We start from the raw sequence: 21,926 nt of genomic DNA on the forward strand, positions 1-21,926 counted from the left end.
CTTTAGTTAGAGGACCACGAGATGCGGTTAGAGCGCGAGACGCTTGTCTAGGCTGCTGAGGTCTGGACCAGAGTCACCGTTACCATATTACTGTAAGAAGTATCAATTCTGAGAGGGCTCTGGTAGCCCAGAAGCATGGAAAGGGAAAGGGTGGCCTCGACCAGGCTATATTCGGGTCTCCTGCAATAGTTTTGTGATTCTGCGAGCCAGTCTCTTCTATTTTCTACGGATGCTCCGGAATCTTCACGGATGACGAAGAAAGATAAAGGGCAGATCCTTGGCTCGCGTAGTTATCGATTTGTAAATTATTTGTATCGTCGTTTCTTGTCCTACGATAATTTTACAGTTGCACAGGCCGAGCGAGAGATTAAGTTCGCCGTGGATACGATCATCGAAAACCAGGTGGAGCGATGAACAGCGGTAGTTAACGGAAATGTTTTGGCGAATAGTTTATTAGAGAGAGAGTAGTAGCGTGTTAAGGGATTTAGGCGGATTGAAGTATTTTTAGATTTATAGGCCACGGTCGCGCCCAGCGTATTTTTATCCTTTGGACGTCTCTTTTTGTTGTTAATTGACAATGGTTATCGACGATTTTCTAGCATTGTCTCGAGAACGGTCCCTCGAAGAACTTTACACGGACGACGCGACTAAATTGTACAACGTACGTTACTAAGAAAGGAATAATTTAAAATCGAAAAAATAGGTATGTGTTTATGTGTGTGTATATGAACGAGCGACTGATCGTGTTAGCACAATTTGAGCCGTGGCTCTCGACGCTGTGTTTTATTATCCGCCGCTCTTTCGCGTCGAGGGACGAACGCCTTGTTTGGAGTTCGAGGATCGATGGAGAGCAGAGAAATGTAACAGGGTGTTTCGAAAGGAAATCGAAGGAAGACACGTGTGCTCATTTGTCGCGAAGTTGTAATAAAAATAAGACATTTAGATCCCTACCTATCGACTATTTTTTATTTCAATTACATTCACGAAAAAAGAATGCCTTATTCTTTTTTTATAATTTTTCAACGAATATAATCGTACTCTTTCCAGCTGAGAATAACTCGTCGCATACGTATCACGAGGGTTATTTACTATTTCATTTCCTTTCTGAACACTTCAAATGCATACGATCACAAGAGAAATATTCGTACATTACTAATACGTGACTTCCATTAAGAACGCTACTATCTAGAACAAGGTTGTATTGAATAATTTATAACGAGTCATAATTTAATCGAGACGCAAAACTTTTACCTTTGCACTCATTAAAAGTGCATACAGCGACTAGCAGAGCGTACCAAACCACTGGGCCCTAGCGATCGTAATCGAAGATCAATTAACGATCCTCCATCTATCTGCACGCGCTCCAAATGTGCCCTCCCGTTGTATCAGCTCGCGACTAGAAATCGCGATACGGCTCGCCAATGAAATTCTAGTCTCGGCTCACGTTTACTAATTGCGAAACGTGCGATCGAGAGTAGGTGGGACGATCTCAGGACGTGGAGGAACCGTGCCGTCGACGACGCGAGAGAGTACCCACATCGTTATTGTAGCTATGTATGTACTTATTTTCGTCGTCGCTCTGATAAGACGTCGCGGCGGCGGTGTCGTTAAAAATCGCGCGGACGATCGAGCTATCGGTGGTTACAGAGAGAGAAGGTGAATCGACAGCGCCGTTTTTATTTACGCGTCGGTGATAGTGTTTTATCGAACGTTCCCCGATCGCCAGCTGGTGTCTCGTCATCGATGCTGCGACGGCTTTTCAGATTGAAGGTGGTGAGTAGACGAGCCGCGAGGTATACTTGGCCGCGATCACGCGGGCACGCGTCAGCGTGGCGATCGAATTAGCGTTCGATGTCGACACGATCGCACCTGTGCCGTGTTTCAGGATCGAAACGAGATGGAACGATGAAAGACACTGATTCCTACGACGCGAAGGTTTTCTTATAGTCGAGCATCGAGTTACTAGGTACTAGATTGCGTAAGAAAAATCAACGGCTCCGAGAGATACGATCCTCAGATCCCTGCTGCCGATCGATTAGAATTGAGATGGCGTGTCTTCGAGGTAGTCGAGCGTTTGGACGAGTGTCGATTAGAACGTTTAGTAAGGTTTAGACGAGTGGCGCGTTGTCTATTTTGCACGATTGGTCATTGGAAGCGGGGATATCCTCGGGGATGGCGAATCGACGAAGATTTCGGTGGAGCCTCCGCCGTTTTCGGAGCGTCGCGACTTTTTTTACACTCACGAAAAACTGGTCGATGTTGTTGAGATGTGTACACGTTAAAGGTGCAAAATAAAAGTCATCGTGAATCCTGTTCTTTTTTTTTTTTTTTGACAATCATCGTACATCATATAATTCGTACTTTGGTGTTCGAATTGAATTCGTCGCGGTTTGATACGGTGAAATTTGAAGTTTTTAGAAATAATCGAGAGAGGAGGAAGTTTTACCTGTGTGCAGAAAAGTATAGTATAGATAAGGTGCCTATTAAAAAGATAGGATATTTTTAGTGATAAGAACGAACGAACGTAATCGAGGTCAGAAGCATATGGAGATTTGTGTGCAGGTTGTAAAAATTTTTGGATTTACTGGTATCCAAGTTGAATAAAGTTTGTTTAATTTGATGAATGTTTGATTGTAGTGTAGTGCATAGTTTGATGTTCTATTACTGTGGCTAAGTAACTAACTTCTAATCTTATCAGTAGTCGTACAGATCGACCGCAATTTATCGGAGAAATTAATGATTGAAGAAATAGTACAGATGAGCGTTATCAAATATGTGATCAGTATTTTATACATTTAACTACATCTGTTTACAATTAACTAGATAAACGATAGGAAACGATAGACATTTAAAACGAGAACCTTTATATTATCAAAAGAAATATAATTCTGATTTAACAACTTGAAACAAATCTAATCAAAACGTAATAACCACTCCAATCAAAATGCACTTATTGCACCGATACTTTCAGCGCACGTCGCCAGAGGGCTACGAGCTGCACTTACTTTTATCCTAGCTTCCTCCCGAGTTCTAAAACCGCTTTTAACCACCTCTCAAAAACGCCTTAAAAACATCTTGATCAAGATCGAAGTGTCTATCGACGCAACCGCACGGATCCCCCTTCTACTATTTTCCCTCTAATAAATTAATTGCCGCGTTTGACGTCACGAATTGCGATGTCGTACACGACGCCACCTGATGGCCGTCGGTCGCAAACAAAACACGTCAAAGCCGCAAAGTTTCGCTGTCGCGGACAGTGAGCGATTGCACGGGCGACGAACAATGAGAAATAATGCAGAAGCAGGCGAGGTTCGCGCGAGGAACGGCGGCGAGACGCGTGCATAGCGAGAAATAATCGTGGACGAGGATCCGACGGGACGTTAAGATGATTAGTGGCATTCAAATCGCGCTGAAGAATGCCATTGACGTGGTGAGTGATAACCCTGATAAGCTACGCCGTGTCGCACACAGGTACTATCCTAGCTCACGCGGCTGCGTGTCGCGTTCCTCATCCACGTTCGACCGTGGAAAAACAGATAGGTATCCGTTCGCGTTTTCCCTGCTCGTGCACTGGCCGAAAATATGAGAAACAACATAAAGGCGTGCGACGGCTGTTGGCATCGATCGTTACGCGGGGGAATGCCGTGCCTCGTCTGCGGCGATTTTTCTTCGTTCGATCGTCGCACACCGTCACACGTGCCATTGTATTTATTTACGTTCTACTTGTATCGATTTGCACGTCGTGCCTTTGGTCGATAATCCGTTACTCGTGGCTGAAGATTTTTTCCACGATTCCCGTGTCGCGTACGGGCGATTTAAACGGCGCTCGCTTGGCGCCTGTGAAAAAAGAAACGAGAATACAAGCAAACCGGCGGCCGTGACGGTTTTTCGACCAGCAGACGGAGTCAAATCGGGCACACGTTGTTACCGCTTAAAACGCGCCTTAGCGACCGTTCAATCAGCCAAATGTTGTCGATAGAAGAAATATCGCAAACGTGAAATTGAAGTAAGTTGAGTGACTGATTGTTGCAATGATCAACGGGGTGAAACGTAGCGCTTCGTGCTTCGCTGTAGGCATTGAATAGAAATCACTAATCGAAAGGCTCTGACTAGGAAAAAGGTGTTATGTAACACATTTTTTTAGAGCTGAGTTATCGTCGATAACGAATAAAGTTGGCGCGAGGCGAGGTAAACTATCTCGAATCAAATAAGTTGAATAGGAATTTTTACACGTGGACCTTAAACTGTATTTAATTGTCCACGCAGACTATCGTTTGAATTAATAATTTACACCTTTGCATTTAGCCAAGACGTAAACGCGTACAACAACATAGCCGTGCGACTCAGACTTTAGATCAGACCTCCTCAGAGTAGCGTTCATTCGCTTCTCGATAAACCTCCAATGATCAACCGATTCTCTACGACCTCACTATATTTCCTCCGCTGGCTATGCCTCGTTATATTTAGCCGCTTATGTAATTATTTCAAGTTATACCTCTGCGGACGTCCGATCGCGACTCATTAACATGTGCACGTTCAATAATCTGCCTTGCTTCGCGTCCTACTTGTTATTCCTCAACAGGAACGACGTAATATGAACCCCTGTCCGCCGTTTCGATCGTCGTCCGTTTACCCCCGTCACTGACGCATTATTTATCATCTTGCAGATAGCGCCGCCTGCCACGCCGCTGCAAGACTTCACCTATCACTGGAAGCAGCTTATGAACTTCTACGTGAACCATCTGACGGATTGCAAGGTGCCCATACAGACCACAGGCATACCACGGCACTTGGACAGACTACTGGAGATATTGCTCGAAGAGGAGAAGGTCGAGAACGAGCCAGGACCATGTTTGGAGTACCTGTTGCAGCACAAGCTGCTGGATCTGCTGGCTACGTTGGCCAGTGCGGAGACTCCGCCTGGGATGAGGACCGTTTGCTTGTCCTTCCTAAGGAAGTTTCTAGGAAGATCCAAGTACCCTCTGCTGCACCACACTTCGATTTACGGCCCAGTGCAGCGACTGATCGCCCTTTGCAATGGGAGCCCACCCTCTCCCATGGAGGCTGAGGAGGTCCAGTTTCTCCTAACGCTTTGCTTTCTAGTTTGCAAGTATCCACACGTGACCAACATCATAAACGACGCACCGTGTATTCAGAGACAAAGTACCAGTGCGAGGAGGAACTCTGAGAAGATAGAAGTGGAGAAGGTCACGTACATACCGGCCAGAAGGAGGAATAACTTTAACCCCTTGTTCGAGCCGTTGGACACGCAAGCGGTTACTTTAATAAATCCCAATTTGTTCAGCACGGAGAACGATAGAAGGCGGTCTGTCGGATCAAACAGATCGTCCAGCAAGGCTGACACGACCAGGGGATCATCTAGTCAATCGAATGGATCGATATCTTCCACGGAAGCGGAGAACGCCTCGCAGTCCTCGAGTCCGGCGATTCAAAAGCCGAGTTGCGATGAAAACTCGGGTATCCCGACACAGGCCACGGATCCCAGAGATTACGAAGTCTCGCAGAATTGCCAGGACGCGGCTCTGATGAACGAGATCGACACGCACCTGCAGAATCTGCAGGATCTGCGGTTAGACGTTGGCTATGGGAGTTCTTACGAGAATTCTAATAGCGCGGAGGGTGATCAGAGCCTGCTGAGACCGAAGACGCCGCAGAAATCGAAATGCCTTCTACTAGATGCCTTGCTGAGTTACATAAATACCGCGGTAAGCGATGGATTTTGGTACTTTTTATTTTTTAACATTAATTCTATTCGTAGCTCTCTTGAAATTCCAAGAAACGATAAAGATCACGTAATTACAATCTTCTAAATGCAAACGATTGCTTTTTCAGGACAATACTGTGAGGATAAGAGCCTGCGAGGGAATAATGGTCCTCGCGTCCCTGGAGGATCCGTCGTTCGCTCAAATGATCGCTAACAGCGATTTAACGAGCCTGATACCGAGTAGATTAGAGAGTATATTCAACGCCATCCCGGCGCACGTCGACCCGACGGAGATCGATGGGGTGGACGTCACCTGGGGCTTGGATTCGCCCGCGTGGACGAAGGAGAAAAAGTTCTCCGGCTGCAGACAGGTCGCCGCGTTTTTCATGTGGTTCGACTACTGCAATCAGCTGATCAGGGAGGCGCATCCAGACGTAGCGGACGCGTTGGCGAAGAACATTCGCGTGAACTTCTTGGAGAAGATCGTGACACCAGCTCTTGCCGAGCATCACGTCGTTCTTATCACGGCGTTGATCACTAAATGCTTGAAGGAACTAACGTCCGGCATCTTGTGTACAGGTGTGTACATTGTATTTCCGAGCGAATGAGAGTTTGCATTTGCATTACGTGATGCGTGACAATGTTATAATAAATTATTGGCGATAAAGAGATGAGCGCAAGGGACTGAGACATTCAGCAAAATGAGGAAGAATAGAACGGAAGAACAAGAAGAAGCAATTTTTAATTTTTACTTCTTCGAGGGGAGTTGCTATGCAAAATGTTTATTTTTTGTAGTTCTTCTCTAATTATATTGGAACGTTAATATTAATATTCAATTTTCGTATACGAAAGCGAACAAGACTTTGAATAGAATGCACGCGTGGAATGTTAAGTCTTTTGTAATTTTTAGAAATCAGTTATTGGCTCGTGGGACAGGACAGAGGCCCAGAGATCCCGAACGTGTGGACGTCACCTGTGTTGCACAGGCTGATCGACAACTGTTTCACGGACAGCGACGATTTAACGTTGGAAACGTTGAAACTGTTCGAGGAAATGATAGAGAAACGGAACGAGCATATATTACATTGTCTGGTGCTGGTGTACTTGTCGACACGTGGCTATTACGATAACACAGCGGCGGATAGCGCGATCGCGTCGTGGAGCGACGAGGAAGACGAGAGGGAAAGGGAGAAGAAGGGTTCGCTAGACCTCTCCTACGAGCAAAGCCATAGTCGGACATTAGCACCTAGTAATATTCATAGAATTGTAAATTGGTAAGCTTGTTACAAATTCACGTGAAAGCGAGTAATACTAAACAAGAGCGCATAGAAACGCTTGTGACCTAAGTTAATGCACTGTCGTAATTTGTCTGTCTACGACCTCTTCGCGCAGCTTGAACTACTTGCTCGATCCTCGTGGAGTTACGAAGTTTCATTTCGTATAATATTTGTACATGAACAGTCGCATAATGTATTGTACGAATTATGTGCAGTTAGCAATAGTCTCTTGAACTTAGCTCACGAATTTTTCAATACATCTTTAAAATAATTCTTAGATCTACATCTAAATCTAAATCTAATTTTGAATATCAATAATTATGTAAAACGTGAATATCTAAGATTCTAAAATTCTTTACTGCCATTTTTCAGTTTTCTGTCCCTGATTCCCCGTTATTTACAAACGGACACGGACGTGAACAACTACGAGCGGTACATGGCTGATCTGGAGAGGCAGTATTCTACTGTTCTGACCGACTGTTCACTAATGGCCTGGCCGCTAGAGGCGGTCACCGTGGACGACTCCGCGAGTTCCGACTCCAGACCGGAAGCGGACCATTGCTCCGTCAGATTTTACATGGGTCCGTTCATGACGATGCTTTTCGAGAAAGTCACGAATATACCAAAGCAAAAGTACGAGGTCAACCTGCAGCTGACCGTGGTGATCTCGAGACTTGCGCTGTTACCTCATCCGTACCTGCACGAATTTTTACTGAACCCGCTGCTACCGTTGGCACCCGGCACCAAGAATTTGTTCACCTGCTTGCAAAAGGTCGTTAAGCAGCTGGCGCACGAGGTACCAAAGACGCCGGACCATAAGCAGATGCTGAAGGAGACGCGAGAGCGATTGCTGGAGGAATGTTCTCACGACGGGTGGGCACAAAATTAAAAATATGTTTACAATCCTTTAAATATCAGTCTTTTCCTGAATGTTCTAAGTAAAATTATAATATATCGATCGAAAGCGTGTGTTCTGCGAGTACAATTTTATGGCGGAGTTTCTTGAGCAGTATTGCAGTTTGATAATTTGCTAATATTAAATTTCTGTTTACTTTCAGAGAAAAGGAGAACATTCTATTCGAGAGCGTGATCGTGACCGAAGAGTTCTGCAAGGAACTGGCTGCGATAGCATACGTGAAATACCACCACTCTATGTGATAATCGATATCAAAGAGAGCGATGTAAATTATAGAATTTAATTATTGTATTACGGCCGAGTAAATTTACTTAACGATCGATCGTCACTATAGATACGCTTAAATAGGAAATTGTTTCTTGTGATGACTGTTTCGTGCGCTGCGTCTGTTCGTGGTATCTCTTTTTCTCTCGCTAATTTTGAATAGAACGGACAATTTTTGATATGATTTACGAGGCCTGAAGAAAGTTCTGCAGAGCAAATTGCGAATGTTATCATTGTAAAGGCTATTAGTAGTGAGAGTTTTTCTTTATTTATTTATCTACAGGTGTTTTGCAATATTTCATGCGTCATTGCTCGAATTTTGTAGAACATTATTTTAAGTTCTTCCGCGTCACAATATCGTGCAATATTGCGTGCTTGTAAAATTTTACTGCTTGCTGTATTCATTTTTTTTTTATTGTTATTGTGCACTCAATTCTATGGTACACTTTTTGAGTTTTTTTTTGTAGTTATACTATTTTATTTTTATTTTTTTTTCTATTATTTCTGCCGTCAAAGTAACGTTTCGCTTAGCGATTTATAGGAGGTTGACACACTATAAAGAGCTAACGATTTCCACTGAACTTTCGCGCGTGGTTTCTTCAGGCCTGCATTACAATATCTTTTGTTAAAGACGGAACAATGACTTTGTAAGATATACGTGTACCTTAAGTGTATAGCGAGTATTATATTAACGTTAACATTTACAATTACTTATTTGCACAATTCGACTTGTGACTCAAATAAAGAAGATATTGAAAACAACTCTTGCTTTAAATTGTTCATTGCCCTAAGCTTTTTAATCCATCTCAGATTTATATTGCTCTAATGTAATGTAAGTTACAACAGGCTACAAAGGATGCTGTGGTTTCAATGACTGGAATAAACAACATCGGCTGAAGGTAATGTTACCTTATAAGTGAAACTATATAGTACAAAGCTACTTCATATTGGAATAACTGACACATGGAGTTACAAATGGAAAACACATCATCCATTTGCACACAAACACTCATAAATAATGTAGCTTCATATTTAAGTGGCATTCCTTGTAAAAATAGCACAGTTGTCAAATTAAACAATGATAATTTGGCAACAAATGGTGAATTGTATTTTCTACCTAGCCTTAAAGTATGGAAAGGTGTGCTGAAAGATACGGATAAATGTGGTGGAAAGTGTGCAACAATTTTGCAACATTTTTTGCACGTCCGAGATGGTGAAAGAAAGATTGATGAGGACAGTGCAAGTCAGGTAAAATAAGATAAACCATACCTAACTTAACCTAACCTAGTTCTAAGAGTGAAAGATATTGGTTTCCACAGGTTCTACAGCTGTTAATAACATCCAGTAGAAACTGGTCAATGAAAATAGAAAAATATCTCTTGAAGGGAGAAAGAGTCTGTTTATTTTTGCAAAGAGTACCTCTTATAGAGAATGCAATCAAGACAACGATAACATCTAACCAAGACTTTGGAAGAACCTTCCCAATTAACAAGGTTTTCAGTTTAAAGTCGGTCAAGGACAAAGAATCAGAACTTACAACTAGAAGATTGTATTTAATACAAAATGTTACTGAAAGAATTTTAAATTTACATGGATGCAAAGTATCAGATCAGCATCCAGATTATAGATTTGTATTTACTTCAAAGTCCCAAGGAAATGTAGAAGAAAATTACGAAAAGTATATTTGCGGTGTTGTGAAGAACGCAGAGGTAAATTGTAAAGAAACAAAATTAACATGGCAGGAGTATATAGAGTACAAAACTGAAGAGTTAAAAGTATTAAATGAACACAAGTATTTCGAAGCACAAGACTGTGATGTGAAAAGGGAAGACTATTTTTTTGAAAATCTTGCAAGAGCGACAGTCACCTTCGAGTTACTTTCTGTGAAACCAAGTCGTCCTGTTTTTATTGGTTGCAATTTTGCAACAGATAAAGCTATTACAAATACAAAAGGTTCTAGCTACTTGAAGTATTATATGGATTCATTAGAATATCTAAAGAAACTATTTTTATCACTATCAGTTTTTAGGTGCATCCTTTATATTATATAATATAGCAAGAATAACAGCTATTATTGAAAAATATAATAATAGAAGATCGCAAGGGGAATATCCTAATTTACCACACGTTAATCAAATAGATTTTTCCCTATTAAATCAAGAGGTATTTCAGGAATACTAAACTATAAGTTTTCTTAATTAGTACGGTATAAAAGATTGGTGAACTAACATATTATAATTCGTAGGATGAATGGGAACTCATATATAACTTCATTATTGGATATCAAGAGATGATAAAGGATTGTTTGAAATGTGAATCTGTATTTCAAACAAATCCCCAAGTGATATGCATATTTCTATCAAAACTATGTCAAAAATTTAGTATCTATTATCGTCGCAGTAGAATTCTGACTGTAAGTTTCATTTCTTAAATTAATATTCGTGACTTAAATGTAAATTTCGCTACACACACAATAATTTATTACCTATACATTATTGTATTATTACAGGATGCATATGACCATCTGATTCCAACAATGAATGCAAGATTATACATGTTACATGCATTGCAAATTGTGCTTCAAAATGCACTTGCATTACTCGATATCGTACCTGTATCTCGAATGTGATTCAATTGTGTTAAACTTTATTTTACTTAAATATCAAAATGATATGAAAGAACTAAAAATCAAAACGTATCAAAATGATACAGAAAGTTGAAGAATTAACAGATTGTATACAGAAAACAAAAAATAAAACGAATAATTTTATTCATAAAGAAAAAGCGATGTTTTCATTCAAACTTTCTTAATTTTAACGATTATAGTAAAATTGTCAATGTATAGTAACGTTCTAAATAATTAATTGTTATTCTAGCAAACCTTTACATATTCCTGTTGATTATATTATTTACTCGGCCAATAATTTAAAGATACGTGTCTATTAATTAACAATATACTAAAGATAATGACTTTGTCATTCCATTGTTTGTTCTCTACATACATATGTGTATATCTATACAAGTATACACTTATAATTTATAGTATCAATAAAATTTGCTCCTAATTGTTCCATTGACTTCAACATAACATAAATTATGAAAATAGATCGAGATACAAAACATAAAATGAAAGTTGATCGATATTTCAATCACGATCGCGACAAATGAAAGTAAAAATTGCACTCGTAAATAATGATACGCGAAACGATGAAAATCCTTAAAACACATATACACTCGAGTATGGTGTTACGCTCTTTAAAATATTATTCGCTATTGTTGAAATCAAGTGCAACGTACGTGAAAAATATGAGTTTTTGGAAACTTACTACTTGATGATCAACGGAGAGGCAGCATCCACGGAAAAGTCCTAACCTTCGATGAAAATCCAAGTATCCTGCAGCTTTTAGTATCCAATTATCCAATGACACGTGTTCATCACAATCACAATACACAAAACTAACCGAATTTCACTAATTCGTACCACGATCTCGTTAGATTCAAACACGACACCGAACGCTGCATAGATCCCGATAGACGCAGAAACACCAATTTGAAAAACTATGGACGACGGTTAGCGGGCTGCAGGAAGTGGCGCGATTATACGAATTTTCAAATGCACTTTTCTTAAACTCCTTAACACACGAAAATATGAAGCAATATTCCGAAGTTGATATATGCCCTGCAAATTGTATCACAGCGTACAAATTATTCTCGTTTCCAGACGAAACTAGTGAATCGCGAGAAACCGTGGAAAACCATTTGGAATAATAAAAAAAAATCGATTATCCTGCGAAGGAGTGATTTTTCGATACGATCGGTACCAAGGTGTTCTACTAACGCATTATTTCAGCGTACGCGGGTTCTCGATTTCAATTGGCTGTACGTGGAGAGAGAGGCTTTACCTACTCCAGGAATATCGTGCATTAAAAGCACACGCACGATAGCGTGCGAGAGAGCGAGGTAAAGGAACACAGCCAGCTGTTTGTTTTGTTTTCGGGCATGAGATTCACGTGACACCACCGGTGCTGGTGGCGGCTCGTACGGCAGCGGCGTGTCGCGAGCGTCGATTGGCCCAGGCAGTGCACTCGCGCACCGCTCGGCCAACCAGCGGCCTCGTAAGAAACGACGCCTGGTGCTTCTACGGTGCAGAGACGTTTGACATCGATAAATGCGTGAGAGTGCTCGCGAAGTGCGGAGGTACCAGGCTGTCGCTCGCTCGTCGGCTTGTCGTAGTCGTCGTCGTCGTCGTCGGGGGCTCGTGGGCTCGTCGTCGTCGGTCAGTTCGAGCCTCCTTTTCTTTGTCCTGACTTAGCCCCCCACTCTGTACCCGCGAAAACCTGTGTAGCAGTAGTGTTAGGCAGTGCCGATCCACAGTGACCGTCTTTCTTTACGTCGTCGCTCAGCTGCGCCTACTTTCGTGTGTGAGCGAACGTATCCGGCGTGCCAAATGTCACTAGGTGGACGATAGGGTCGAAATACACTCGATCCACGACATCGTACAAGGCGAACGCGTTTATTGGCGCACGTATACGGCGGTACAGGTAGACCACATCCACGTTTGACGTCGTCGTCAGATAGGAGCGTTAATGTATTGTCAGATACGCGGTACACATTCGCGTGATCCTTAAGGCTGCTCCGCGTATATTGCGTATCACTTCTCCTCGCGCTGCATTCGCGTAACAACATCTCTCTGTACAGAGTGAACGTGTGCATGCCACCACACACCGTGTTACCGTTGTTTCTCATATGGGAACCGCACTCGTTACCGATCGCATATGCACATATTTTCGCTCCCATTACGCGCGTGTGCATAGAGACTTGTTTGTGCGGTGTAACGTGCATGTGTGCAGAACTAAAAGTCGCGAGCGATTCAGCCGAGAACGGAATCAAGGGAGCGCCTTTCTGTGCCCTCATCGTGAACGGAAAACAGTAGCACGAGCGTTACCGTGATCAGACGCGTACCATGCGAGTTCCCGCAAGATTTGCCCTGTGCATTCTCTACGTGACAACGTACGCTCCTTTTTTCTAGCCTCCACGTCGGTTCGCGTGTGCGGTGCTTCGACTGCCACTGCGAACTGCATATCGCGCGAGTTTGATGGGAATCGTTCACCTCGACGAGAACTCTGACCGAGTTTTACGTCCGTGGATCAAGAAAAACGATTGATTGATTCGTTCGAGCCGAGCCCCGACAATTTCACCGCACTTTTCGCTACGAAACTGAACTCGCTCCTTCCGTTCGACGTATGCAACCGAGCGTTCTTGCTCCGTTCCGGTAATCGCGATACAGTTCGCGGACGTTGGAAATATCGCAACATCTAGAGATCCATTCCCCAGCGGCTGGGTGCACGGCTCACGGCGAGATCTGCCCGTTCAAGGTCGCTTGCACAAAACAAGTAGCCGACACGTAAAGTGGTCGCATGCACATGCACAGGCACGCTGTTACAGGGTACGCGATACTCGTGTTTTGACGAAAAATAATAGTTCGTCGAGCGCGCGCAAGTCGAACCGGCCCGGTGATCGAGGTCAGGCTCTTTTTCGCATTCGTTCATCCGCTCGTTCGTTCGTTCGTTCGTTCGGTCGCTTGCTCGCGTCCGCGATAAATTACCGGCGACACGCGTAATCTCGACCCTTTCGACTCGCCTAGTGACTGTACTATAGTGCGCCTCTTTCCAATTGTACCGTTCGCGCTTGCTCGCGCGCTGTCTTCTGTTTCTGTCCCCTCGCAGTCGTGGTATCGCGAAACACGCTCTCGGTTCGCTCGCACGCGACTCCGTGTAAAGAAGTGTGGAGCAGCGGTGCGTCGTATCCTCTTGCCTCGTATCATACCCCGCCGGTCGTTCGATCACCTTCCCGTTCCTCCTTTTATTCACGTGCTTCGTTGTGATCGCAGTGAATGTGGTGAAACGGAGTTGAAGAAAGAAGAGAACCGACGAAGTCAGGCGCAGAAAGAGAGAGAGAGAGAGAGAGAGAGAGAGAGAGAGAGAGCGGGGGAGTAACGGAGAGTAACGCACGCTACGGGGAACAAAGTGAAACGTCGTTGAGCAAAAAGAAAAACAAAAAAAAAAACAGAACGGGGGTAAAGCAAAACAGGGTGAAAAGAAACATATATAGAATACGGAGGGTAAGGTAAACCGGCGTGCAAGCGGAAAGGCAAGCGGAACTGCGAGTAGGATACAGAGAGACACGGACGCGAACAAAGATAGTACGAGAAAGTCATTGAACGGTGAAAACGGGCTACGAAGGGAAACGGGATAAACGCGAAACATCCTATATACGAGTAGAGAGGGAAAAAAGACTGTTCTTGATGCGTATCGCGGTTGGAGAGGCCTGGCCATCGATTTGCCGTCCGCGAATCTAGTGCGCGTTTGAAATCGGGCTAGTATCGCGCGCGCGCGCGCGTGTGTGTTACGTGCAGGCACCTAAGTGAACGCAGCCAGCGAGGCGCGCGGACGGACGAGAAAAGGAGGGAAGAGGTGGCGGTGGAGGAAGACGGGGAGGAAAAGGAGAGAAGGCGGCTGAACAGGCGGGCGGAGAGAAAAGTTGGAGAAGCGGCAACACCAGCGCTAGCCAACAACATCAACATCAACAACAACAGATCGCCGCGGTTGTATACGGAGCCGCCGCTGCTGCTGCTGCTGATCGTGGTGTGCGTCTCTGAACGTTTATCGCGTTGTGTGTCGCGCGCGCGACGGTGATCGTCGGTGTGTGTGCCGGGTTTGCAGAGAAAGAGGTAGTGAACCGAAGCCGCCAGAATTACGCCAAACCGGGGAAATATGAGCATTGCTGCCCTACTACAGGCCGCTGAGTATATTGAACGAAGGGAAAGAGGTTAGTACCCGTTCTCGTGTGTGCAGTTTTTACATCTCTCTGTAGTCGAACGCCGCGGAGTTTCGCCGTGGTTACTCGCGCGCGCCTGTGTGCCATGTCATTGGCACATGGCAACGAACGCGCGTGTGCCGTCGTTGAATCTCGGAACGCGACCTTTGTTATTACGCCTTTCCTCGCTTCGCTGCTTCTACGTTCGCGGTTCCTTCTGATATCCGCGTACGATCCGCGTCTAATTTTTCTTCGTCGCTCTCGTCGATCTTCCGTCTCATCGGAGTGTCCATTTAAACCGGATTACCAACGGCCACGATAAGTTTCCCCGATATGGAGCCAGGCTTGCCCGCGAGCCGTGCACCGCGGCTCGGATTCTTTTCCACTCCGTAATCGTGCATTTTGGAACGAGTGACCTTCACCGGGATATACGTACGATCTTCTGACGCAATGCACAAAGCGTACCCATCGTGTCGCCGTGTACGTTCGTTTTTCGGCCAACGGGCGGTAAACACGACGGCGAATACGCGCGCGTACGCGCTGCGTTGTGCTTGTTTCTTCCTTCTTTTTTTCTTTTCTACCGCGGTGCACGGCGGTTGCGTGTGTGGTTAGGCGAGCGTAGGTCGCGTAACGCGGTGTGCACGTGTGTGTCAGCCAGCCGCGAAGAAGCGGTAACGATGATCTCATTTTATCACTCCACTTATAATACCGCTGCGTCGTAGCCGATGCTCTCCGCGTTCGCCAGCTCGCTCGCACGCGTGTGCGTGCTGAATTCCCGCGTTATCTTCTTGCCTTCTCCTTCCTCTCGCATTTCGCTGTGCCATGATCTATCCAATAAATCCTGCCGTTTCCATTTGCCGATCTACCCTTTTTCACCCTCAATTTGAAATTTCAGCTGGCGAATAGATAATTAATAACGATTTACAGTTTTCACGGTTGTACGTGGTTCTTGTATTTTTTTTTTTTTTTTTTTCTTAAATTAATTCATCGTACACGAATCACCGTGCAACGAGAGGTTAAATTCGCAGTCGATCGTATCGATAAGACGCGAGTTATGCCTCCTATAAGATATGCGTGGGCTTTCTAGAAAAATGTCGCCCGCTAATGGCGTTTTAATTGAGAGCTCGTTATCGGCGTTGACTTATTGGGCGCATTTGCATAAATATCTCGTCGAGCACTCCGGCCCTGCCTCGATGATTCACGGGAATGTTTTCGTAAACAAGCCTCGATGACACATTTTATTACACATTCCTCCGCGTTCCATCTTCTTTTCTCCTTTTTTTTTTTGTCTTCCTTCGAATTCACCCCGGTCACGTGACCCGGCGGATCGCAACCGATACTAATAGCCCGCGGCTGCCAACGTTGCAAATCTGTTCTCGCCGGGGCGAAAGCCACGCCGTGACGTAAATAACCAAAATACACAGATCACAATAAACGGAGATTGTCGCCTTGCATTTTTCCGCGACGCCGCGTTTCGCTTTCGAATAGCCGGTCGAGATTTACGGTGTCGTAATTCTTTCCTGTTTCTTTTAGGATTCGTGCGCGGTACCGAGCGCCCGTGTTACGTGTACGTACACGTATATGCACACACACACGCACACACACACACACACACACACACACAAAAGTGCATCCGCGTTCGCACATGCCTCTCGAGCGAGCACCCCGAAAGAACGACTTCTTTGTTTCTCCGCTCTCTATCTTTCTCCCCCTTTCTCCACTCCCTTTCTCCCCCTGTTGCCGTGCATCGATCTCTCGTGGTTTAAGCTCGCATCACGCGAGCAAAAGAAGAGGAGAAGGTTTTCGTGTGCACGAACAGCACACCAGTCGAGACCCAGAAAGAGCTTTCGGTTTATTGGCCGCGCTCTCGTCGAGAGATAGGGAGAAGAACAAGGGGGAATCACGACGGATCGCCGATCGAGCATTAACTATTATTGCCCGAGGGTAGGCGAGATAAGGCTGTTACGTTATTTTAATCGGTCTATTTGGCACGGTTTCGACGAAAAAAAGAAACACAAAAAAAAAAAGAAAATTAGAAACGAGACGTTCACGAACGACGTCACCGATCAAGCTATCGTCATTATATCTATTTCTTGTCTGAAATTAATCGGCCGCTCAAGGCCGTTTCGATGACCATGAAATACGTAGTATATCTTACAGATGATTCCTGTTGGATTCCTATTCGTTCAGTTATTTAACATTTATAGGACCAGGTAGGAATCTTACGTACAGCAAACTCATTTTTTTAATAGGGTCTGCATCATCTGTTAAAAATACCGTGCACGCAGTGTCTTCTATAATTGTATTATTCGATACAACTAATATCTATCCTAATCGAATCGCACTCGCGTTCGTCTATACCGGGATGTCTCTTGGTTAAATAAACACTTAAAATCGAAATCAGAGACCTTTATTCGTCGCCGCTCGGTGTACGTATCTCGATCTCTCGTATTTTCGATAGAAATTAAATAACCTTTAGCCGATATTATGTATTCGGTGTTTAACGAATATTGCGAACGGAGCTGCACGCGGAACCAGCGGGAAATAAATAGTTGCCGGTACGAAAGAGGAATTCCGCTTGTCGGGGGCAAAGTTCGCGTTGAATTGCTCCGTTGACGATTCCAGCGACGCGTTTCCGATTCTTCTGTCGTTTCCATAAAAAAAAGGAACCCGGGAAAAAAGGCAAAGGAAAAAAGGAAAGGAGAATCGAAAGGAGACGAGGCACCGCGGAGAAATAGAGAGGCGCGGTGGTTGGGAGCAGAAGGGGGAGTAATAAAAGGATTAGATCGAGAGGGGATGGTGGGCGGAGGGATAAAGGAGGAGGGAGTTGAGAGAAAGGAATAGACGGAGAGGGATGAACGGGTTAACGAACGAATAGGTTAGAGATGGAGGAGAGCGTAGTAGAGTGTACATTTTTATTCCAACGACACATCGCCGATGGCTTCTTTCTCTTCCTCGTTTGTACAACCTCGCTCAAAAGTTCGAGCATGGTTCTTGTACACAACATTCGGCCGTCCATTGTACATCCACATCGAGAAAAAAGCGTTTCGATGACGGTACGTCTTAGAAACACGAATTTATAGTAAAAGTGCTCTTCGCGACTTGTTTACCGTTCGATATTAATTTTGCCTGCTCTCGTCATTGCACCCTCGACAGCAGCGTATTCCTCAAGTTCCTCATCGTTATAGATTTCTTCTTTCCGGAAACACCCCGTTCCTTCGTCGATTACCTCTCGAAACGAGAAAACTTCGCACGCGTTTCGTGGTTTAATAAATTGTTGCTGGTTCGTGTGAATCGCACGTGGCCGCTAACGAGGTACGGGGGCGCGCACGACACGGGCACGAAGGATATTCGATCGCGCAGCTTTCCTCTCCAACGTTTCACCCGGCTCCAAAGGAACAGAGGGATGTTTTGTTAATTCATCGCCCGCTGGCTGACTCTTGTTTCGTCGGAACACCCCGGAACGATAGAATTCTCTCGCTTTACCGGGCTTTTCTTCGTCCCTTTGGTTCGCTCGTGGTGAAATGTGCGAATTTCAAGCGTTCAGGACTCGCGTGGTGAAGGATCATTTTGCCCGCGAAGTACGCCGGACATGTTGCGTGTGGTCGCGGGATTAATCTTTAAGGATTATTATAAAGTAACTTTCTGTGTGTATTAAGGACAGAACGATAAAAATTCCGCTCTATGAAGGGGATTTCGATGGAATTTTACTCTTTGACCGTAGATTAGCGGAGCGAAATGCGCGCAGTTCTCATCTGATACTGATTTGCATACATTTACATTTCTTCGTTAGTTTTTCAACCCCATACTTAATCTTTCGTGTCGTATGCAACTTACCAGTTTAGATACATTCAATCTTTTTCGATTACATCCGCGGCGTCGTAACGATAAAACGGTGCGATAATCTGGACAAGCATCTCTCGAACGAGAGACAGAATCTTTCCCCAGTCTTCGTCAGAAGCTTTGTTCCAAGGTTCCCACGTAAAACACCGGGACCAACAGTTCTGTTCGAATTTTTGGAAACGAACGGTTGGTCAACCCTCTCCCAGCGAATCCGCAAACGAGTTCCATAAGGTCCTCCCCTCCCCCTTGTTCGTCGGCGCGCGTAACTTGGCCACGCTATTCAAACCGGGCGAATTTCTCTTTTGCATGAGCCACACGGCCTTATGGCCGTGGCATGCGAGCGAGACGCTTTTCTTTCTTTCACAACGGACAGATGGTCGATGCCGGCGCAGCCTAAGCGGCCGCGCGAGAGCGCTGCTTCTTTTTCAGCGGCCGCCATTAAGGCTGTTGTGCACGACGACACGAGGATCGTGACGACGAGAGACAGCCCCGGCAAGAGAGGAGGCATTTATAATTTACGCCACTCGTTACGCGCCGGCTAGCCGTCGACGTCCGCCGTTTCGCCGGTGTTTTTTGCCAAAGTGTCCTTACCTCCGAGACCCGTACCACCTTACTTACGTAATATCAATTCCTCGACCCGGCGACGGCCGCAGGAGCCGTCCGAGCCGCAATTTTCGTGATAAATTACCGTACCCAGCTATTTTTGCCCTGTTGTTTTGTCGCGCGGCGGAAGAATTTCTATCCACGGCCCGGTGGCAACGGGCGGGGAATGCGAACCGCCGTGCCGGACAGCCGCGCACCCGGTCTGACTCCTACCGGCGGATTTCACTTTTCTAGGCAAACAGTTTTTGCATTCCTCGGGCGCGAGACGAATTCCTACGGAAGGACTGCTGGAAAATTGTCAAAGGCCACGTTTCGCGACCGGCAGGGACAGCGGATCGCTCGACAGCTGGGTTCACCGCATTTTCAGAGACGCGTCGTCTTTCCTCGCGCGATCTTCCTGGTTTCTGAGAGAGACATTAAGAACTTCCTTTGCGGTTTTAAGCGAAACTCGAGGTTATATCTCTTCTATTACGTATGCTTTCACGGATACGCGCACGCACACATCGTTTAAGACTCGAAACAATGCCCGAAGCAGCTACGCACGCCTCGATCCCCAGAATCCTTCAGGTCTCCGTCCACGTAACCTCCGTTCTCCAGCCCTCCCTCACCCGCCATCGGGACGATCGGAACCCGCGCAGCGATTGCTCGTAAATTAGCTCGCGCCCGGTTCAACGGTCGCTCTCGTTCGCGCATTGTTACATTTTCGAATTTATTCCAGGTGAACGTCGCGTGTGTCTGTGTACGCGCGTTGTATAGGAAGAGGGAAAGAGAGAGAGACTGGTTCTCTGGAACACGCGGTGCGCGTTAACTGAAATCGTAACATAAATTCCGCGCTTTTCGAGCGGTCCGCGTCCCAGAGCCGGTTTCCCTTTCCCTCTCTCTCTCTCTCTCTCTCTCTCTCTCTCTGTTTCTTTTCCTCTCGTTCGTTCAGTCAACGGCTGGCTCCGTGTCCAGGCGAAACTTTAATGCCGCCAGTAAGTTATGTCGGCAAGACGGAACGTGACTTTATTCCGCCACGAGTCCGTGTGTGTACGCGCGCGCTTTTAACGAGTCGCGTCCGCCGCCGAGCGAAACCGCGGCTTTTTTACACCCGTGCGCGCATCCCTCGGTATCCGCGCGATGCGAAACGGATCGGAGGAACTCACCGAGCCGATTGGTTTGTCATTGCAGAAGCTGAACATGGCTACGCTTCGACGCTGCCGATGCCCGATGATATGCGGACGGTCACAAAAAGGCCAAAGACGAAAAAATCCCAGGGCAGCAGGTACGTATCTCCACGCGGCTGGTCGCGTCTCGGAAATTTTACTCGCTCGACACGCGAAATCCGCGGACGAGCTTCTCGAGAACACGCGAGGATCGGATGATCGGCGAGCTCGATCGTTCGAAACCGTGGAAATCGATTAACAACATTACCGAGTACGCGTGCATTTATGCGAATCTCCCGGCTCTCGATCACTCGTCGATAATTTATCGCGTCTTCAATTAGCAGTTGTTAAAGGAATTAATGGACGCGAAGATTTATAGAATCGGCTCGTATCGATAAGCTTGTTGCTCCATTACGGGAATACAGTGTTCTAATTGTCCTATGATGTATCGTTACCTCAAACACCTCGAGCGTTTTCCGTCTAAATAATGCGCGTTCGAAGATTTATCATGCAAATAAAATTATCGCCACGGAACGCTGTCGAAAGTACATATATTTTATCAGCTCGCTGAAGGTCGGCACTTTGAGCAGCTGTTCTGAGCGGCGTTGATACAAGACGTGTTTTAAAAACCGTTTTATCATGTTTGTGCTCTTGGAACGACTGCGCGATGAGGTCATTGAACTCGGTTAGAGAGTGCTCTGGAACCGAAAAGGAATTCGCGTTTGAATATCAGCCTCGATCATTGCGTTACAGCGCGACGGGACGCGGCGAAATTAAATTTTCGTTCGCAGAAATTCCTGCGTTGCGTTACCGCTTTAAACAGAGAGAGAGTACGTTCACGCGTAAATAGGGCGTTTTATTCCACGCCGGTTTTAATTTTCGCCGTCACTTGAAACCGCCGTTTTCTCCCCCCTCGCCTCTCTCATCTTACCGCAGCAAAAGCAAACGATTTCACCGCTTTGAGAAGTCTAACAAGAACGCTCTTTTCCGTTTCAGGACGACTCATAACGAGCTGGAGAAAAATAGGTGAGTACTTCATTTATCTCATTAACTTAATCCTTCTGCGACCCCTCTTGTTCTGTGTGTCGCTCGCACAATTAGAGGGCACCGCGTTACCCAAGACTGGACAAAGTTGCCGATGTTCACCGAAAGCAAACAAAAATCGTGTCCTTTGCCCCGTTTTTACCTCCTGCGAGTTGCAAAAATAGTTGAAAACCTCTCTCCTCGTTCGCTTCACTTGTTCATTTGCATTGCTGTTAACGAATCATCGGTTACAAACGAATCGAGCGTTCCAATAGGTTCGAATCAGGGGCGTGTACGCGCCCTAAAGGAGTCTC

The 21,926-nt window shown here is 45.4% G+C and overlaps 3 protein-coding genes across 8 annotated transcripts in view; all 3 read left to right on the forward strand.

Annotated features, from left to right (window-relative positions):
• The first annotated feature begins 42 nt into the window (after positions 1-42).
• On the forward strand, positions 43-8,242 carry LOC143428603 (FHF complex subunit HOOK interacting protein 2A). Of its 4 annotated transcripts, none has more exons than XM_076903620.1 (6): positions 43-1,773; positions 4,668-5,726; positions 5,854-6,304; positions 6,636-6,999; positions 7,375-7,875; positions 8,061-8,242. In XM_076903620.1, exons 1-6 carry the CDS (start codon positions 1,744-1,746, stop codon positions 8,158-8,160), a joined length of 2,505 nt encoding a protein of 834 aa, XP_076759735.1. In that variant the 5' UTR covers positions 43-1,743; the 3' UTR covers positions 8,161-8,242. The 4 variants fall into 4 exon arrangements, with proteins under 4 accessions (XP_076759735.1, XP_076759734.1, XP_076759736.1 ...); XM_076903619.1 differs by lacking the exon at positions 43-1,773 and adding an exon at positions 3,206-3,430; XM_076903621.1 differs by lacking the exon at positions 43-1,773 and adding an exon at positions 4,337-4,475.
• An 801-nt stretch (positions 8,243-9,043) lies between these two features.
• On the forward strand, positions 9,044-10,955 carry LOC143428608 (DALR anticodon-binding domain-containing protein 3). Its single transcript, XM_076903628.1, has 5 exons — positions 9,044-9,430; positions 9,502-10,135; positions 10,212-10,345; positions 10,428-10,595; positions 10,692-10,955. The coding sequence occupies exons 1-5, from the start codon at positions 9,146-9,148 to the stop codon at positions 10,809-10,811; spliced, it is 1,341 nt and encodes a 446-aa protein (XP_076759743.1). The 5' UTR covers positions 9,044-9,145; the 3' UTR covers positions 10,812-10,955.
• A 3,299-nt stretch (positions 10,956-14,254) lies between these two features.
• Mxd (MAX dimerization protein) overlaps positions 14,255-21,926 on the forward strand; it is a 166,094-nt gene continuing 158,422 nt past the window's right edge. Inside the window, exons 1-3 of one of the 3 annotated variants that reach the window (XM_076903632.1) lie at positions 14,255-15,010; positions 20,615-20,708; positions 21,586-21,615. In XM_076903632.1, the coding sequence (XP_076759747.1) occupies positions 14,956-15,010; positions 20,615-20,708; positions 21,586-21,615 (179 nt within the window). In that variant the 5' untranslated portion in view covers positions 14,255-14,955. The remainder of the gene's footprint in view (positions 15,011-20,614; positions 20,709-21,585; positions 21,616-21,926) is intronic. The other 2 variants (XM_076903630.1, XM_076903631.1) reach the window with 2 other exon arrangements.

The sequence above is a fragment of the Xylocopa sonorina genome, chromosome 10, assembly GCF_050948175.1.
Source record: "Xylocopa sonorina isolate GNS202 chromosome 10, iyXylSono1_principal, whole genome shotgun sequence".
Lineage (NCBI taxonomy): Eukaryota > Metazoa > Arthropoda > Insecta > Hymenoptera > Apidae > Xylocopa > Xylocopa sonorina.